Raw genomic sequence first — 19,445 nt, 5'->3', positions numbered from 1 at the left:
TTTCATAGCATACCTTGTAGCATCCATCAACAGACACTTTCCTATAAGGGACACATCGAAGCAACCTACAAAGCTAATAGACGATTATGAATAATCAGTTCTAGGAAGGTCTGATTCTATCCTAGTTAGAGCCTATAGCTGTCTGCTATATGAATTTTTGCTTATCATTTACCCAGTGAAAGGGTAATTGCTAAGGCGAATCATATAAAGCCAAGATATGACAAAGTAGAACTAACCGAAGAAGTCTTTGGTGCCGCCAAATTCCCCCGAGATACCCCCCGAGAAACTGACAAGCATACAGCAGTACTTTTCGTCCGACACTGCTCAGAGTATAAACGACGAGTATAGCCCGAAGGAAAGCAAAAGTTCACATTCAGATGCGGATTGCGTTTTTGATTGCGAGTATCGTAAGAGAAAGAATAGCATTTTTCATTGGTTCTTTTTCGACCAATCAGCGACCGCTAAGCTCAAACTCCGAGGTTTGTCGGACGAAAAGTACTATATTTATCTATGTTTCAGCTCTTCCATACTATGTTCAAAACAGAATTGTGAAAGAATAATGTGTTTGAATTTGTATCAGTGTTTAACCTCAATTTTTAAGACAGGAACCATCTTATGGTTGTAGGAAACCTTGATTGACCCCGTGAAGCTGGCGCTAGACTACTACCAAAATTTAGCAAAAACAACAGACGAAGAACGCAAGAAGAGAGAAGAGAGAAAACTAAGCACAGGAACACCACCTCGGAAGCTCAGCGTGGAAACAACAGACAAGAATAACGGAACTCGAAAGAAAAGCAGCATGGAGCGAAAGATAAGTCCTGCTGCAAAGAAAAATGTCGGCAACGGACCTGTAGAGCAAACTGTTCATCGTAAGTCGAGTACAGGATGTAATGTCGCCGAACGAAAAGTAAGCAAAGAACATCTGTCAAATGGTCCGATCATTGTAGGTAAATAACTGCATAAACTATTGTAGATAGAACAGAATTCTTAGTCAGAACGAGGCGTTCTCGTTTAGAGGCTAGGGTGAAAACAGGGAATACTTTCTGTTAATATTATGGTGACGATCAGTATTTCATAACCGAAGATGAAATTTTTCGTATCGGAAAAATTGATTTTCCTGAACGGGGTATAATTGTATATTCACATCAAGTTTCCGAAACGCTTTATTGTAGAGTTTTTAGATTAATGTATCTTCGTGGATATAATGAATATATGTTATTGATCAACTGAGTTTTCAAGGATGGCCTAAAATATTATGTATTAAGTACTAAGATTCGTTGCCTGAGGGAAAAACACGTGTAGACTATTGGAATTATGTGGGGGGTCGATCCGATTAAAATCAAATGATTTGTAATTAAAATTCTCTCAGTAATTCTGTTGTACAAAGCAATAGCTATGTCATTGTTCTGAACTTGGCCAAACCTTTATTTTCTGGTGTAGCCGCCTTAATGTTGTTTTTTATTATTGAAAGCATCTGTTATCTCAGCAATCTATTGTATAAAAGGATCGAAATGTTATTGGACATTTTCCCATATCTTGGATTAAGTCTACATTGGGTTCCGAATGAAGTTCGGCATGAAGGGACTATATACTTAAGAGCCTAATATCCTTGTTTAAATTGCCATTCCACGATCACTTCATTGGCTGTTACTACATGGTTGCTGGAGAATACGCCCAATTTAGGTTTGTAGTTTGCCATGCTGCTGCAAAGAAGCAAGGCTCAAAATTTTTGAAAAAAGTGTTTTCGAGCAGCTTGGTCAGATAAATGTTGTTTTTATCAATAAATATCGTAAAAAATTCAACGCGAAGCATCATTTTGGTTTTTCTCCTTTTCGCGATTTCATTAGTCGTCTTTTCAGAACTGCTGTTCCATTTAAAAAATTGTGTCGAGTTAAAAAAAATCATTTTGCTCCTCGTTTATACCAATTTTGACCTTTCATTTCGATGAAAAGAAGTTTTTTTCACACCTTCAAGAACAACTTTGGCTCCCATTTAACCCAAGCGGCAGGTACTTTTTCATATAATTTAATCGCTCAGCACAAATTGAAGTCTTGAAAAACTTGATGCCTCTAAGTCATCTAGCCAAAAAAGCTGGTCTTCTTAACATTTTACCCCCATGACATTTCAGCAATGACTGTATTAAAGTGTCCACAGTGGGAGTCAATTTCTTTATATTCATTGTAAAGCTGAACAATACAGTTAGCATTCTGGTATCAAGAGACTTGGTTTCTGCATCAAACAATTTGCAAAGAATAAGATTCCCTTGGGGCTGTTCTGTTTTTAAGTGCCATTAGGGTTAGGCTCTTGGGCTGCTCTGTTAGGGTTAGGCTGATCTAAAAACGCTACAGAATGATTTTGCCAACGAGATCTGCGTTACTGCACACTGAAAGTACTTTGGAATGGGACTTAAGCCTCAATTCTTGTGGTCGGTAAGATACAATCTTTATTTTGCAAAGTTTTATGTTAAACCAGTTACTGTGATTTGATTCAACCCAGTAAAGCGGATCATCCCCATCATGTCGTGCCAGTAACTCATTCTTCGATACAACACGAGGTGGCCTCTAGATCAAAGCACGGGTCATTTTCAGGGTTTTAGGCCAGCTTTGAAAATAGAGCCATTAGACAATTCATTGACAAACCCAAATAACTTCACATGTTGCCTGTGCTCGTTGTCTTTTGTGTATAAGTGAAATGTGTGGATAGCGGGCAAACCCTCCGTTTGACTTGCTGCTTGTTTACTTGTTTCTTTTCATTTGTGTTCCTTACAGACTTGCGTAAATATCTAAGATATATATTGTGTAGCGATATCATCTGGATGACCAGGTCTGTGATGATACCAGTCTTAGGCCGCTAAGTATCCCAACTAATCTCCTCTACTGTCACTCTTCCTTTTTCCTACCACTTTTTCGTATAGCAACACACTGTCCCAAGTTGACGGAAAACAAAACAGTTGAAAGTTAAAAATCCAAAAAATCCAATCAGATGAGATTTTCAAGTTCAATTGTACTCCGTTCATTATTCTGCGGTCAAAGAAAGGACAAAAGAAAGTTTGAGATGTATATTCTTTGAACGATATTATCCATACTAGAAAATAGGGGGTTTAAAGAATGAGACTAAGTTTAAAATATTAACAGTGGCTTCAGATGCTTCGCTGGTGGAAACGTTTCTTGTTGGTCAGATTTCAGCCAGAGCCTTTGCAATACCAAAACCTCGCCCGGTAATCTTCACTGCAAGACATCATTGCTGACTCGACAGGAGAATGCACCAAGTACCGGATGAAATTGTTATGGCCTGAATGAAAATAAAATAGTAGAAAACTAGACTATTTATTGCAGTAAACTTTACTGATGGATGATTAGCTTAAGAAAATCAAATTTAAAACACGGGCTCCGAATATAAATTATAATGGCTGGACAGTCTGTCATATAGATGCAGAGATCTTCGAAACAACGTTCCCAATGAGATTAAATGTGTTTTGATGCTTTTAAAAATAAGATAAAAACCATCAATTTTTTAAACTAAACATGCGACATATCCAAGAAGCATGCTAGTCAATTTGTGATTCTATACATCTATACACAATTTGTGATTCTATACATCTATACACAATTTGTGATTCAAATCAATTTAGCTTGACATATAGTGTTATTCTATTTGTTTATATGAGCTTGCATTTGGCTCTTTTCTCTATAGAGACTGCAAAGTACCACAAGCAGTGGCGTAACGGAGGCATCTGGGGCCCTAAGGGAAAACTGAGATAGGGCCTCTATTAACAGACTGCAAGGAAGTCCCATCCAACGCTGTAGAACATGTCAAAAACAATAGCAAGATGTAACATTGATAATGTTTCTTGTTAACTAGAAAAATATTCAGTTAAAAATGAGGTGATGTTTAGCAAAGTCTTACCAAACTAAATAGAAAAATAATTTGGGGTCCATTTTTATCAGGGGTCCTTAGTTATCGAACCATGGTGCCCTAAATTACGTTACGCCACTGACCACAACCTGATAAAAACTGGTCTGTCGCGTAAACGTCGAATGAAGCAAGACCGAAGGGGGGGGGGGGGGAGAGAAGGTCATATCAAAACTGTGCTTATAACACAGATTAAATAGCACAGAAGAAGACAGAGGATGTAGGGATCAACCCCTAAAATGAAACGATATTAAGGAGAAATATTCAGGTAATTTCGATATTAATATAGAAATATTAATGTCTCGCGTGGTTGGGCAAAGAAGAAGGGGCGGCAGAAGAGAAAAAAGCTTCCTGTTTCTAGTTGGTAATGACTCATTTCATGCAAATTTGCAGCAAGTAACAGGAGATACCAGGCAAAATATCCCTTGATATCATTTGTAGTTAAAGAGATCTTTTACTATCTGTTTTATTTCAATTTGGTAGCCTTGCTATTTTTCATGTTTGCAACATAAAAAGTACACACAAATTTTGTACTTGGTCTACGAATAATAAAATCAAACAAGAAAAAGTCGCTTGAAGACTACCTTTGTACATTATTTATTATATTCCATCAAGAAAATTTTCAGAACATTAAGAATTAAAAACTCATCAAATTCACACTGAATGAGATTTGCATCAAATTCACACTGCATATCGTATGATACTCATTAATGCATGTCTCATTAATTCTGATGGCCGAAACTTTCAGCCTATAGTTTGTCTGAACACATTTTCTGCTTTAGTTCTCACCTGAGTGAAGACTCTGTAATTTCTCGGTCGTTCTGCTATCCCAACACCCAATTGACATGCTTTTGTCATCAGGAAAGACCACTAAAAGCAGATTAACAGATGTAAAGATTCGACTTAGATGACGATGATGTCTGGTGAATATTATGCTGATGGTTTTGATGATGACAATCACTAATTTCTGTGGATATCGGTAGGGATGATGACTGATTGATGATTGTGATTGCTGATTATGATTGGTGATTGCTGATTATGATTGCAGATTATTATTGGTGATTGCTGATTATGATTGCTGATTATTATTGGTGATTGCTGATTGATTATGGTTGCTCTTCCTTTGGGTTAAATGCAAAATACTAACAAAATAGCTATGCATGGAAATATGTCGTTCAAGTAAGTGAATTTATAAAAACTCCATACCATAATCTTCTGTATGGTTGAATATCGATGGTGAATAGCAGCCCTGATGCAAATTAGATCCAACATAAATGTTAATAGCACGACCTTGATGGAAATCGAAAACATAATCAATGAAAACCAAGCTCCAAAAAAATGACATGAAAAACTTAAATTATTCAGCTTTTCAATGTAATTCGTTTAGCAAAGGTGTACAATAAATTTTAAGAAATATCAGTAAATGAAATGGTTTCGACAGCGTTAATTGAAGTTACAAGCAACTAACGTGATTACTTCAAAGCACTACCAACTTCGACCCTTTAACGACATAAAGGACTACTAACAAGCTTTAACGACTTGTTGGAATTTAATGGTTTGATATTTCATTACTAGGCAAAGTAGTATTGATACTACTATGAAGAGCTATGCTCAAAATACCGTAAGAATATTTTTAAATCTTCATGTACAAAGTTCCATTTAATATAAGGTAAATGATGTCTAATCTTATTCGATGTACATAACAGGCATGATATTCATTGTTTTTCAGCCTGAGTGCTGATTTTTACAGCATAGAGTTTACAAAGCAGGTCAATTCAAGCTTTGCATACCTGTAGTCAATTCCCAGAGTCTAGAGCAAGAGTCCTTTCCACTTGTTAAAACATACTATGGACAAAATGAACCAATTAATCTTTTTAGTCGGTGCAGGCACTGCGGAGCATTGAGAAAAGTGGGGGTCTACAAAAAGTGGGGGGGGGGGCTAAAACCATATAAAAAGAGGCTTTTCTGCTAGTTTATTACTAAATAATTATAATTTTTTCATACTAAATATTTTGATACACCCCAGCCTCCTGTTCCGTGGTGCCTGCAGTGTATCGTTATTTGAAAATGGCACAAATACCGGAAACAGAGCACACAGAAGCACTTTTCGTCCGACACTCTTCAGAGTATAAATGTCAAATAGTGACCGAAAATAAGCAGAAAACCTATATCCAGGTGTGGATCGAGAACAATGTAAGGGGTAGAAAGGCGCGTTTGACTGAACCAATCTGGAGATTAATTTTCTGCTAAAGGTCGGTTGTCGTCCCACGTTTAAACTTTGAAGAATGTCGGACGAAAAGTATTTCAGGTTGCTATGTTTCCGCTATTTCGTGCCATTTTTAAATGTATTTTTATCATGAAACAGAAAACGATCAATTGCTAACGGTGTTAAAATCAGAAAAACAACAACAATGAAACACTGCACTTACAATGAATTAGTTTATTTACTCAAGTATTTTATAAGTACTCGTACAGCTATGGTTTTATGTGTCAGCATTTGCGCTTCTGTGTGTGCACGTAGGATATGTATGGATTTATCAACTTTACTCTTCAACCTAGCAGGTTATGATTTAGTAACTTGGTAATCAAATGAATGAAAATAAAAATTGTTGAAAAATTGCAGCAAGGGTTACCTTGGAATTTTTTGTGAAGCGCACAGCCGTTACCTAGGAAACAATATAAACATAAGATAGTCACTATTCATTTGTACTGGCTTCTACCTAGCATCCTAAGGTAGTCTTTAGGACACTGAAATGCTTGACTTGTCGAGCAGTGTCCTGATCCTCCCTCTCAATGAGACCACACCTCGTGATTCTTACGTCTATAAAGCTGGCGACTCCTCTCACTCTAAGTGAAAGTTTGGTCATGTTTGGGACTCGAACCCAAGAACTTTAGATCTGTCGGCCGCGACCCTAGCGATCCACACTTTCTATGATAGCAGCTAGGAGCAAATTTGATAAGCGAAATGTTTGAAGGAAATCAGAATGCATAACTGGATTCGTTGATTGTCTTTTAACAACCTGTGTTGTTAATGAAGTAGCAGTCTCGAAGGACGAATTATTAAAGAGCGAAGTCGATAGTAAGAGACGTACGTCGTGTTATTATCTTATTCCAAACCAACTAACTCATTCTAAATAAAAACAGCGGTATATACAAGCAGCGAAGCGTAGCATGAAAAGCACAGCGGGAACAAAAGCTTAGATGTTATCACTACAGTACCTCCCCCCTAGAATGCAAGCTCGAGAAAAGCATTTGAGACAAAAGTTGATAAAACGTATGTACGAATGTTCAGGCATGTCCATATCGGTCGGGAAAATGTACTTTTCTCCCTGAACGTGTTGTTCGAGAAGTACCAGGTACTTGGTTCTCTACCGGCTTGGTCCTCATTGAAGCATGGTCGGATGGAGATGATGTGTTTCTGGCAGTTGAACGTTGGTGATCTGCATCGGTATAAGCAACTTTCAGACGATCAATGCTTATCGTCTGTTGTTTTCCATTGACATCTACGAGGAAATGTTTGTCATTGCGCTTCAGAACCTTGAAAGGACCGTCATAGGGAGGTTGAAACGGCTTTCGAACAGCATCATGGCGAACAAAGACGTGCGTACAAGATGAAAGATTAGCTGGGATGTATGTGTAAGCTTCTTGAGAACGGGGAGGAGTTGGTTTTAGTTGTTGCATAAAACTTTGTAGACGATCAACAAAAACAGAGGGATCAAGGGCTGTGACATCAAATGTTGGAGATATGAATTGACCTGGAAGACGAAGTGTGGAACCATAAACAAGTTGGGCAGGTGAACAACCGAGGTCAGTTTTAATCGTTGTCCGAAGGCCGAGGAGAATGAGTGGAAGAAGGTCGATCCATCTTGTGGAATCCGGTTGTGCTTTGATTGAAGCTTTAAGCTGTCGATGGAAACGCTCAACCATGCCATTGGCGCAAGGGTGGTAAGAAGTAGTATGAATACGTTTGATTCCAAGTAAATCAGCGAGGGAACGGAAGAGAGCTGATTCAAACTGAGCTCCTCGATCAGTTGTTATCATTGAAGGAACACCAAAAACTGCAATCCAACGTGAAACAAAAGCTTGAGCGACGGTTTCTGCGGTAGCATCTGAAATTGGAATCGCCTCTGGCCAACGAGTGTAGCGGTCGATGCAAGTAAGAAGATATTTACAGCCATTTGATGGTGGTAGTGGGCCAACAAGGTCAATGTGTATGTGATCGAAACGTGTGTCAGTAGATGGAAAAGTTCCAATGGGGGAAAACGTGTGACGGGTGACTTTAGCCTGTTGGCATGGGATACAGGACCGAGTCCAATTGCGGATGTCTTTGTTGATACTAGGCCAGATGTAATGTTGTCTGATAAGTCGCTGTGTTGCACGAATACCGGGATGTGCAAGTGAGTGGAGGTGATTAAACACAAGGCGGCGATAACAGACAGGAACATATGGGCGAGGAGTGCCGGTTGATATGTCACAAATGATGGTTCCAGAATCTGCCGGTAAAGGAAACTCTTTCAGGTTAAGAGAGGTGTTTGACTGTATATGTTGAAATTCAGAATCTTGCTGTTGAGCTGCAGACAGTGTGACAAAGTCAAGGGTTGGAATATTGAGTAAGGAATTGAGCTCAATGCGAGAAAGAGCATCAGCAACCACATTCTGATGGCCTTTTACGTGTCGTATGTCAGAGGTAAATTGAGAGATAAAATCAAGATGGCGAATTTCCCGTGGCGAATATCGATCAGACGAAGAAGACAGTGCATGGAGCAATGGCTTATGGTCTGTCATAACATGGAATGCGCGTCCTTCCAAAAAGTACCGAAAGTGCTTGATAGCTAAGTAGACGGAGAGTAGTTCTCGTCCAAATGTGCTGTACTTCGCTTCGGCTGGTTGCAGGCGCTTTGAAAAAAAAGAAATAGGTTGCCAGGCACCATTGAGGAATTGTTGAAGCACTGCTCCTACAGCAACATTCGAAGCATCAACAACTACACTGCATGCTGCTACCGGTGATGGGTGGACAAGAAGAGTAGCCTGGGAAAGCGCTGTTTTGATCTCTGAGAATGCAGATAATGAATCCACAGTTAGTTGGAACGGTTCCTTGGTAGACTTTGAAGAGAGAAGGTCGGTGAGAGGCTGTATTAATTGAGCACAGCGAGGCACAAAACGGCGGTAGAAGTTGAGCAATCCCAGGAACTCGCGAAGCTTTTTGAGCGAAGTAGGAGGAGGAAAATCTTTGATTGCTTTAACTCTTGTGGAAAGTGGTGAAATTCCTTGTGGTGAAACATGATGTCCTAGGAAGTCAATATGAGATTGGCCAAAAATGCATTTGGTAGGGTGAATGACAATACCATGATCGGAAAGACGAGAGAATAAAATGTCAAGATGCAACAAATGTTCTGCTTCAGAGTTGCTTGCGATAAGTAAATCATCAATGTAAGCAAAAACGAAATCCAAGCCACGAAGTACTTGGTGCATGAAGCGCTGGAAGGTCTGTGCTGCATTACGCAATCCGAATGGCATGCGAACGAACTCAAATAGCCCAAAGGGCGTGGTTATAGCAGTCTTAGGAATGTCACTAGGCTCGACTGGAATCTGATGATATGCACGCACGAGATCAATTTTTGAGAAAACGGTTTTTCCATGCAGAGACGAAGAGAAATCTTGGATGTGTGGGATAGGGTAGCGATCAGGAACTGTAGCATTGTTCAAGCCACGATAATCACCGCAAGGTCGCCAGTCACCTTGAGTAGCCTTAGGAACCATGTGCAACGGAGAAGACCAACTGCTTTTTGACGGTCGAATGATGCCAAGTTGTAACATGTGATCAAATTCTGCCTTGGCAATGGTCAAACGTTCAGAAGCAAGACGACGGGGACGAGCAAATACAGGAGGGCCTGTAGTTGTAATGTGATGGGTGACTGTATGCTTTACTTTTGATTCGTAGTATGAAGGACGGGCAATGTCAGGATACTTTTGAAGTAATGCTTGGTATGGCGAAGTAGTATCAGGGGTTGCCAGCATAGGATGAGGTGAGCTGTCGGCGGACAAAATGCCTTGAATGGTCAAATTAGTTGTAGTGTCAATGAGTTTCCGATTTTTAACATCAACTTTAAGGGCAAAATGAGCAAGGAAATCAGCGCCAAGAATAGGGAACGGTATTTCAGCAATAATAAAAATCCACCTGTACGTGCGGCGAAGTCCGAGGTCTATCGTTAAAGACTTTTCTCCGAAAGTACGAATTGGCGACTTATTTACAGCTTGCAAAGAAATGTTTTGAGAAGTTTGTTTATCAGCAGAAGAAGGAGGTAAAACGCTTACATCAGCACCTGTATCTACCAAGAAACGTGTACCAGTGGTACGGTCGGTAATATAAAAGAGGCGACTGGAAGAAGCAAGACCAGCAGAACTAGTCGCCCTTAGTTGCTGGTGGCGTCGTTTCCCTGGTTTGAGGTGAAGCTTGAAAAGTTGCATGGTGGAGTGCAATTGCGAGCAAGTCGACCATAACGTTGATGGTACCAACAGTAGGTAGAGTTTGAGGGTGCTGGGCTGGTTCGGCGATTACGGCTGGTAGAGCGGCTTCGGCTACGCCCTGGGAAACTATTGGTTGGCTGTGTGCGGCTGATGAGGGCTTGGACTTGAAAAGTCAATTCCTCTACTTGAGATCTGAGAGCATGAACTTCAGAAGCGATAGGCGGTGTAACAGGCGTGGGGGCTAACGCTGACACAGTAGGTGTTAAAGAGGAAATGCCAAGGGGGGTCGCAACCTCTAAAATTTTGTCTGCTAATAAAGCAACCTGCTCAACGGGAAGGGAGTCAGCAGTGGAGGCTAAAATCAGCCTGACATTGGTTGGTAACCTTTCCAAAAACAACTGTCGTAAAATGTTGTTTTCCAGTGTATTGTCTCCAAGCAGTTGTCGCATATGGCGCAGTAATTGAGAGGGCTTCCGGTCACCCAGTTCTTCTGCAATCAGCAGTTGGTGAAGCCGCTTTTGTTCAGAGGCGGAAGTGCGCTGTATGAGTTCGGCCTTGAGTATATCGTACTGCGTTGCTTGAGGGGGGTGGATCAAAATGTCGCGTACCTCCTGTGCGATTTCAGGCTGGAGAGCGGAGATTACATAAGCAAACTTTGTAGCCTGTGAAGTTATATTTCTTGTGAAAAACTGGGCCTCTACTTGAGCAAACCAAACAAGGGGGTCGTTAGGCCAAAAAGGTGGAAGTTTGACACTCACCGAAGCAACTGGTACTGGTGCTGAAGTCGTGGCGATGGCTGCAGTTGCAGTAGTGCTGGCGGACGGTGGCGTGTTGGCGTCTGTATTCATGTCGAATTGTAGACGTAGAAATAAACAACGTGGTCACCAATTTAACAACCTGTGTTGTTAATGAAGTAGCAGTCTCGAAGGACGAATTATTAAAGAGCGAAGTCGATAGTAAGAGACGTACGTCGTGTTATTATCTTATTCCAAACCAACTAACTCATTCTAAATAAAAACAGCGGTATATACAAGCAGCGAAGCGTAGCATGAAAAGCACAGCGGGAACAAAAGCTTAGATGTTATCACTACAGTCTAATGATATTTATTTGTACTAGAGTGCCTATAATAAAACTCATCTGCCTCGATGCCCATCTGTACTACAATATCTTTCTTGATACTCAAATGTACTAGAATATATAACTGGGTTTGTTGATTGTCTAATGATATTTATTTGTACTACAGTGCCTATAATACAACTCATCTGTCTCGATGCCCATCTGTACTACAATATCTTTCTTGATACTCAACTATACTAGAATATATAACTGGGTTTGTTGATTGTCTAATGATATTTATTTGTACTAGAGTGCCTATAATAAAATTCATCTGCTGATTGATGGGTTTGTTGTTTGTAAATTGTAAAGGATATATCACAGCTGAAGTAAATTGCTACTTAAAGTGGTTCGTTGTTTATTCATAATCACTCTAGGACTTTAATGGATACAAAAACAGATGGATTACAATCACTGTAATGTGCAAAACAAACCTATGAAAATGGGTCAACGAATTTAGGGGATGAGACATTGCTAAGTGTCCATTATTAAAGCTTTGAAATTAGTTTCAAAAATTCTTGTTTTGGCAATAGAAGCAGATTATCCTCTCTGTTCCATTTGCTACCGACATTGATCATATGTAACTTACAGTCCCTTGTTTTGTAAGTAACTCGTAGATGATTTGTAGAAACCTTTTCTTATATATAACATACCTCAGCGCCACCGTGAGCTGCTTTGAAAGTGTTCACACAACGATTGCTTACACCATCCCAAATCTGCAACAAAGTCGGCAAAAATCTTTATAAAATCGTTTACCTTTCCAAATATGTAGAAATATTCCTCAAAAATTTAAACTTCACTGTTGACAGAACCCCTTTAGATGCAATATAACTTGGTATAAGCTGTATAATCAGGAAAAAAGATACAAAGAAGGGAATCTTACGCTCTTTGGTCAAATTTGAAACACAATAGGGGGGAGGTGTCAGCCAAAACTTGGGGATCTTAACTAACAAACCAATTTTTTTGTTACCTAGCTATTCAAAGAGATCCCTCGAAAAACAAACCCAATTTGAACAAAAACATGAACTTCAAAAGATCAGAAACGGAGCTAACGTGAAGGTCTACGGTTTAAATGTTGCAATATAGTAGTATGACAATGAAGGAAACGATTGTCATCCCTGGAGTATATTTCAGCTTTTGCTAATAGCAAATCCATCTTCTGTAACTTCACAAAAGGACATCTAAAGTAACAGTAAGGAATTTAAATGACACTTACCTTAAACGAGCCGTCTTTGCTACTAGTTGCATAAAGATGCGCGCCAGGGGCGTATTTCACCTAAAAAACATGGCTTCATCCTTCAAAAATTGTATGAATATAGTATTTTATGAATATTTTCCAGAAATTAAAAACCATCAAACCATGTTAATCAAGAAAATAGCCATTACGTCGGGGATGAAAAAATGGCAAGGAAGCACTTAATGTAAAATGTTACAAATTTTTCTTTGTTACACTAAAGTTAGGCATTCTGCCATCTCCATCCGATGTAAAGGTACCTCATAATTCCTTCAACATGAAAGTACAATAATCTGGTAATTTCAATCTTACTCAGATTCAGCCAGAGAGGGAGCTAGAGAACGTGTTTCTGTTTTTCATGTGCCATTACTGCATCCCAACAATAAAAACAATGTTGCTTTGAAGTTTAATTAGAGTGAAAGCAAAACTTGAAGGCATCCCCCCTGTCTGAATTCAAGTAAAATCTATTTCAAGTAAATTCAATGGTGAAGTCGTCTGTTAAGTGCTTGCGCGAACTGTCATCATAACTGGGCCTATTTTTACATCTGGAGAAAATGATGCAGTATCTATTTGGATCTAGTGAGAGTGGTAATATTCAAAACAGTTTTCTTGCTATAATGTCTAGCAGATAAGTAAAGAGGAGGTAGAAGAAATTTCCCGTTATAAAATATGGTAGAAACATAAACAACAGTATCTTACGGTAAAAAAATCCTTTTAAATCAAAAAGTATAAAATTGAGTAAAGATATTAAAATATATTTCAGTCGTTTCCTTAACCATACAGCAACTTTATACTGAATTTGGCATCTTCTTTAAACATCTTTTAAACAAAAAATGGATGAGTGACAGGAGATTATTGCACATATGCCGTGTGGAAACAAGAATTGGTTACTTTTTGGCGAAGCATAGGAAAAGGCAGAGGCGGCGGACAGTGCTATTTATGCTATTTCATTAATAGCAATTTTTTTCCAAAGAAATGTTCTGCTTTTGTATTAGACAAATTAATGTAACATAAATTATACGAGTAAAATCTTTTCTGGATCTTGATTTCCTTATCCAGTTCCTTCATTCCATGATTTATTTGACCCCTCTGTGCTTTTTGATATTGCGATTGCCCGACTTAATCTATTCAAAGAATGCCGCGTGTATACCTTTCTGATCCACGCTGTGGCCGTCGATGGCCATGCTATTACTTGGCCCTTCTGAATAGCAAACGGAGGAAACTAATAGGAGTTGCGCCATAGTGTGGCTATGGTGTGACGCAACGGGCTATTGTGAAATACGCATATCTGACAGCCTTGCTATTAAATTCTTGGAATGAATAGCAAGAGCTCACACGCGATCACGCATACAAATCGTCAGTTCGATAAACGTTGGGAAGAGAGTAGAGACCTTTTCAGATACAAAATGAATCAAGTAGCGTCAGGTGGTGTACGATGGGGTGTTTCAACTGTCTTTTCCCTCATATCTATGCAAGGAGGTAAATTAACTCATGAACAGCGCCTTCGTCTTAAAAAAGACGGACGCCCATGCCCCGATGTTAAAGTTAAAAGTCGTTCGTGTGAAGCTGTGTATAGAGGTTTTTCTTGGATATGTGGTGATTCAGAGAAGAATACATATTTCTGCTGGCCATGTTTAGTCATGGGAGATCATTTGAAGGTAAGAAGATTACTATTTTCTATTTACTATTTTCTCTCGTCGGAAAGTCTCGTTTATAGCGGCTTTGCTATTACAAATTGAAGATGAATAGCAGGGCTTTTAACGAGCGGCGGAGAGCCGCGGTAGTCTAAACAGCCCTGCATATGTAGCCACCTTTTACAAACGCAAGGAATTGTGGCATTTTCATGAACACACTTATTCACAAGACACCGATTGATCAGATGTCCCTGTCATAGTCCCTACAAGAAGCCATTTTAGTATTACTTATGCTCAAGTTTACGAAACTGACCATCTATAACTTAATGTTTAGGTTTAGGCCAGGGGCGGACTGGCTAATTTTTTTGGCCCGGGCCAATTTTGATCAAACCGGCCCATAATAATAGCAAATAAAAAACTTGAGGAAAATGCAAGTAAATTTTAGTCTGTAAGGAAAACAAGTTTTTAAATTCAGCAATTTTGTGCATGGTTAACAGAACATGGTTAACAGAACATGTTAAATATGTCAATGCTGACAAAATAGTAAACAAACAAAAATTTTAACTCATTAGTTTGACTTTGTTTCTAAATACAGTAACTTATATGTTGATAATGTGATTGTTCTGGATGTCATCTAACAGGTGTTTTTCTAAGAACATTAACATGAATGACTCCAGGTTTGGCTGCGAAAAATTACTACGTAATCTGTTTTTTATATATTTAAAGTGGAAAAGGTTCTATCACACTCCACTTGTGACAAATAATTTTCTAATCCTCCGGAAAACCACAATGATTTTCAGCAGCCCAAAATATCGATTTGTCAATTTCTGACCCCAAAAAGAAAACATGGGCACCCCTGTTGAAATTTTATCGTGTAGCACCATACCCCTGTTGGGGGGGGGGGGTGCATTTGACTTATAATAGTATAGGCCTAATTAACTTACCATAACTTGTATGAGTTTATTGAAAGGAGCAAGAGCAAGACCCTGCCGTTTTTTGTGACGTTTGTCGCTTTTGCCTGATAAAAAAGCTGAATCCTTTTTTAAGCTATCGTAGCTGAATCCTTTTTTAAGTCTCGCAGCTTTTCCTCTCGAAATTTCTGTGCATCACCTTTGGTCGAAGTCTTCTTGCTCTTCCCTTGTTCTACGTATGTCATCTTCATTGCTTCACATCACAGAGCAAATCGCTTAGTGAGCTCTAATTTTTGGACTTTTAAATTTATTACATTTAGCAATAGCTTGTGCTTAGGGAAAAACATGACCAGCTTCAAGCAAAAGCTAAGTAAAAAGACATCAGGGCAGGTTAAAATCTTTTGTATCGCATTGAAACTGGGGTGTTACAGTATAATATGTCGCCAAAAAGGAAATAACGTCAAGAGAAAATATTATAAGATGTCAATAATATGTTTCCTGAAGAAGTGTGTTTGGGCTGCGGTGACAATAATGAATTCATAAGTTTGATGGTTTTGGAGTACTCGCGTGTCTATTTATTCTTTTCCACAAAGTCTCTGAAAATTCAAGGCAAACAGATGAACGCATGGGTTGGTTTTTTGCCTCGCATTCACTTTTTAAGCTAATTTATTTTCTTGCACTTTTATCAACCGGCCCTTAAACCGACCGGCCCTTCGGGCGATCGCCCGAATAGCCCGACCAGCCAGTCCGCCCCTGGTTTAGGCATAGTTAACTATCGTTTAGGCGTTTAGGTAAAGACTACATTTGCTGTAATTGTTTCCATTACTACCAAGATACCAAGGGGTGTATCACTCTTCCCAAAAGGCGTCCGAGATTTTTTAAAACATTAGTATTTTTGCCAAAGGTGTACGAAGGTGATACGCTCCTCGATTTCTACAAACAACTATTTGAAATTAAGAGCAGTTTGATGCTAAAATCGAGCTAAATATAAAAAACAAGGTTGCAACTCCACTGTAACTTTTATAAAAATGTGGGTGATAATAGAAGAATTTTTATCAATTTATTCACATAATTTATTTCAGATGAAGGCTTGCTTCGTGCAACCAACTGGATTTGCATCTGATGGCAGGAATTTGTCGAATGTTGCTAACAGGCACCAAGAATCAAAAAGTCACATGACATGTCACGCTTCGTACAAGCTTTTAGGGAATGTGGATGTGGCCAGTGCACTTGATGAAGCAAGACAGAGAGAAATTCTGAGACATAATGAAAATGCATCAAGATATTCAAAGATGATGAAGCACCATATTGATGTTGCAGTCTACTTGTCTGCCCAAGGACTCGCTTTCCGGGGGCATTCTGAAGACAAATTCTCTCCAAACAGGGGAAATTTCATTGAATTGATGGACTTGTTAGGGAACTACAGTCAAGAGTTGCGAGTTTTCCTAGACAAGGAACGGATAAGTTCAAGAAAATAACTGCAATTTTTTTCATAGATGTGCTTGAAAAAATGATCAATTTGCGATACACGTTTGTTGTAAAAATAAAATAAAAACAACAATAATGTTTGAGCTTAGACGAAATGTTTTCTTTTTTTCAAAATATTTCGTATCTTAATAGAAATTTTTGTGGATTTTTCAGAAACGAGCGTAGTTTTGGAAAATAGACCATCATTTAGGAGCAGTGATAACTTTATATCTGTATCCCTCTTGTAAAGGATGGGCGTTTCCGCCCTTTTAAAGGGCGTGGCCCCCGGACCCACGTTGTTCACTCGCTTCGCTCGCGATTAATAGCAATTTATTATTGCTCCCCGCCGCCCCTGGGAAAAGGGTATAATTTAGGACAAACAAACTAGACGCAATTGATCCTCAGAAAGTAGGATATGGATATCTTGAAACTAACCATCAAGAGACAGGACAAAACCTTAATGGTGATTATCCTTTATAGATTAGAAACGAATGATGGAAGTAAGACAAAAGACGATGAAATAACAGGACGATCTCAATACAATAGTACAGAAATTAAGTTATTCAACGACTTTAGCAGCAGATATATCAAAACAGACTCACACACGTCAATGCACCAGTATGCTGATCCCTCGGGTTGTTTGAAACATAGCATTGGAATGTCTTCAGATCATAAAGACGCACTAAAAACGGTTATAAACAAAGAGTATTAGAGGAATAAATGACATAGCCTGTCATGATTTTGACATAGGATTTCAAGAGGTTCTGTTCACCTAATAGGATAAGCAGGGCACAAAGCAGTCGAAGTTGAATTGATTTTTAAAGATTTTGACAGCCAACCTCTCAAGATAAGTCTCATTTGTTTTCATTTACGAAGGTACCAAACCATCGTGAGATAATATAAAAGAAATTCAGCCAGTCATTATAATGACGAATTATTATTTTGGAAAAATCAATTTGATTCTTACAAATAGCTGTTTCACAGTGTGCCCAAAAAACGATAATAAAACAGTTTTGATGATAAAATCTATATTGTTTGAATAAATCATTCTTAGCCCTACATGACGTCATTGGTGTAACTACAATGAAGAAAACATGCGGCGAGAAGGAATGGCAAGGACACTACCGGGCTCTTCTGTAAGAGCAATTTGACCGAAGATTTGAAGTCTTCATTTAAGTATTTCATACCCAGGAAAATGAGAAAGATAATATTCTAGCTCTTGCAGTTGGTAATTAATGGGCTAGATACAGTTTACTGTACTCAATCTTCTAAAAAATTTTTTTTGATAAACCTGGTACGAGTCCTTGTATAAAGAACATGAAAGGCATTGAGTCATGGTAAATAGGCCTTCTCTATAGGGGGTCATTTGGTTTCAGCGTGATCGCTGCTTTTTTAATGTGATATTTGCATCCGTTGTTGATAAGGCCTGGTTCAAATGTCGCACTTCTCATGTGCCGAACCTAACTCTGTTTGGAGCGACATTCGAGCATGTTTAGCGCGACTCCCGTTTCAAACGTCGAACTTAATTATGTCGCGCCAAATGGGTTTTAGGATTGTTACATGAAGTATCTTGGTTAAGGCGCGCAATCTCAAATATTCGTTTGAAACGCATGCGCTCTCCAAGAAAGAAATGAATTCTGGGAAGGAAAATAAATTAAATATAATTATGAATTGAGTCCGGTACATGACAAGTTAGACGCTTGAAACCGTGCCGTGCTGGAGCCGTGCAGTTCGGCAAGCTCTGCCGATCCAAACTAATCTGCCGCTCCTAACTAAATCTGCCGTACCAAATTGATTCAAACGTCGCGCCCCTCATGTACTTAATTCTCGAGTTAGGTTCGGAACATGAGAAGTGCGACGTTTGAGCCAGGCCTAACTTGCTTTTGATGTAAATTGTTTTGTCAATCAGTACGAGGTGAGTTCATGTGACTAGTTTCAAGTCAACCAATAGCATCGCAGTCATAAGGCCATGACTCGGCGGATTTTGGCACTTAGGGTATACCCAATCCATGTAGTCATGACTCAATGCCTTGAAGCAAAAAAGATTGAAGCATCTTCATCAAATATCTTAGTCTGTTGTTGTAAATCATTATGTTTACGTTATTTTGAGTTTTCAAATTGCAAGAGTAGACCAAAGACAGTCCGACTAGAATCCCTCGATTGAACTTCCCTCTCGCAGCCTGTCTCTTGATGAAAAGTCTATTTTTGAAAAGAGAAGGCTAACTTTTGTAGTTTTTATGCCTATTACAGTATAATCCGGTTATAACGTACTTTAAGGGACCAGTGTATTAAGTACGTTATAAGCGAAGTACGTTGTAACGAGGGTAAGTAAAAATTGAATAAAACCAATCACACCTTTTGCCGGGACCAAGCACACCAGTATGTTATATCCGAAAGTACGTAATAACCGAGTACGTTATAACGGGATTCTACTGTACCAAGGCAAAGATATGTTCAATTGTTGGCTTTATGTTCAAACGTTAAATCAACGGTTTCTGAAATACTCAGCTAGTGAGTGTCATGAGTAGAGACTCATATTTGATAGAAAGCGTCTCTATTATTCTACATTGGGGTTATAAAACACCTTGGATGCAATTTCCACAGTTTGAGTAGTTTTCCTCACCTGTTGGACTATCCGTGGCTATAAGTATGTGATCCCCGGCCGGGTGAAAGGAAATACCACGGATCGTTTCAGCTTCCTAAAA

At 39.0% G+C, this 19,445-nt stretch overlaps 2 protein-coding genes across 2 annotated transcripts in view; one reads left to right on the top strand and one right to left on the bottom strand.

The window, feature by feature from the left end:
* LOC135688233 (high affinity cGMP-specific 3',5'-cyclic phosphodiesterase 9A-like) overlaps positions 1-1,522 on the top strand; it is a 30,624-nt gene extending 29,102 nt beyond the window's left edge. Inside the window, exon 16 of the mRNA XM_089114138.1 lies at positions 626-1,522. Coding sequence (XP_088970264.1) covers positions 626-955 — 330 coding nt within the window. The 3' untranslated portion in view covers positions 956-1,522. The remainder of the gene's footprint in view (positions 1-625) is intronic.
* A 1,533-nt stretch (positions 1,523-3,055) lies between these two features.
* The window catches only part of LOC135688235 (cleavage stimulation factor subunit 1), a 31,346-nt gene continuing 14,956 nt past the window's right edge, over positions 3,056-19,445 (bottom strand). The window contains exons 8-16 of the mRNA XM_065204990.2: positions 19,364-19,439; positions 17,343-17,422; positions 12,711-12,770; positions 12,148-12,210; positions 6,546-6,578; positions 5,703-5,757; positions 5,119-5,202; positions 4,702-4,782; positions 3,056-3,291 (exon numbers count right to left, since the gene is read on the bottom strand). Coding sequence (XP_065061062.2) covers positions 3,182-3,291; positions 4,702-4,782; positions 5,119-5,202; positions 5,703-5,757; positions 6,546-6,578; positions 12,148-12,210; positions 12,711-12,770; positions 17,343-17,422; positions 19,364-19,439 — 642 coding nt within the window. The 3' untranslated portion in view covers positions 3,056-3,181. The remainder of the gene's footprint in view (positions 3,292-4,701; positions 4,783-5,118; positions 5,203-5,702; positions 5,758-6,545; positions 6,579-12,147; positions 12,211-12,710; positions 12,771-17,342; positions 17,423-19,363; positions 19,440-19,445) is intronic.

Source organism: Rhopilema esculentum, chromosome 19 (genome assembly GCF_057945365.1).
Source record: "Rhopilema esculentum isolate cy_ngs chromosome 19, ASM5794536v1, whole genome shotgun sequence".
Taxonomy (NCBI): Eukaryota; Metazoa; Cnidaria; class Scyphozoa; order Rhizostomeae; family Rhizostomatidae; genus Rhopilema; species Rhopilema esculentum.
Note: the sequence above shows the minus strand (reverse complement) of the source record. Positions and strands in the feature narration are given on the sequence as shown.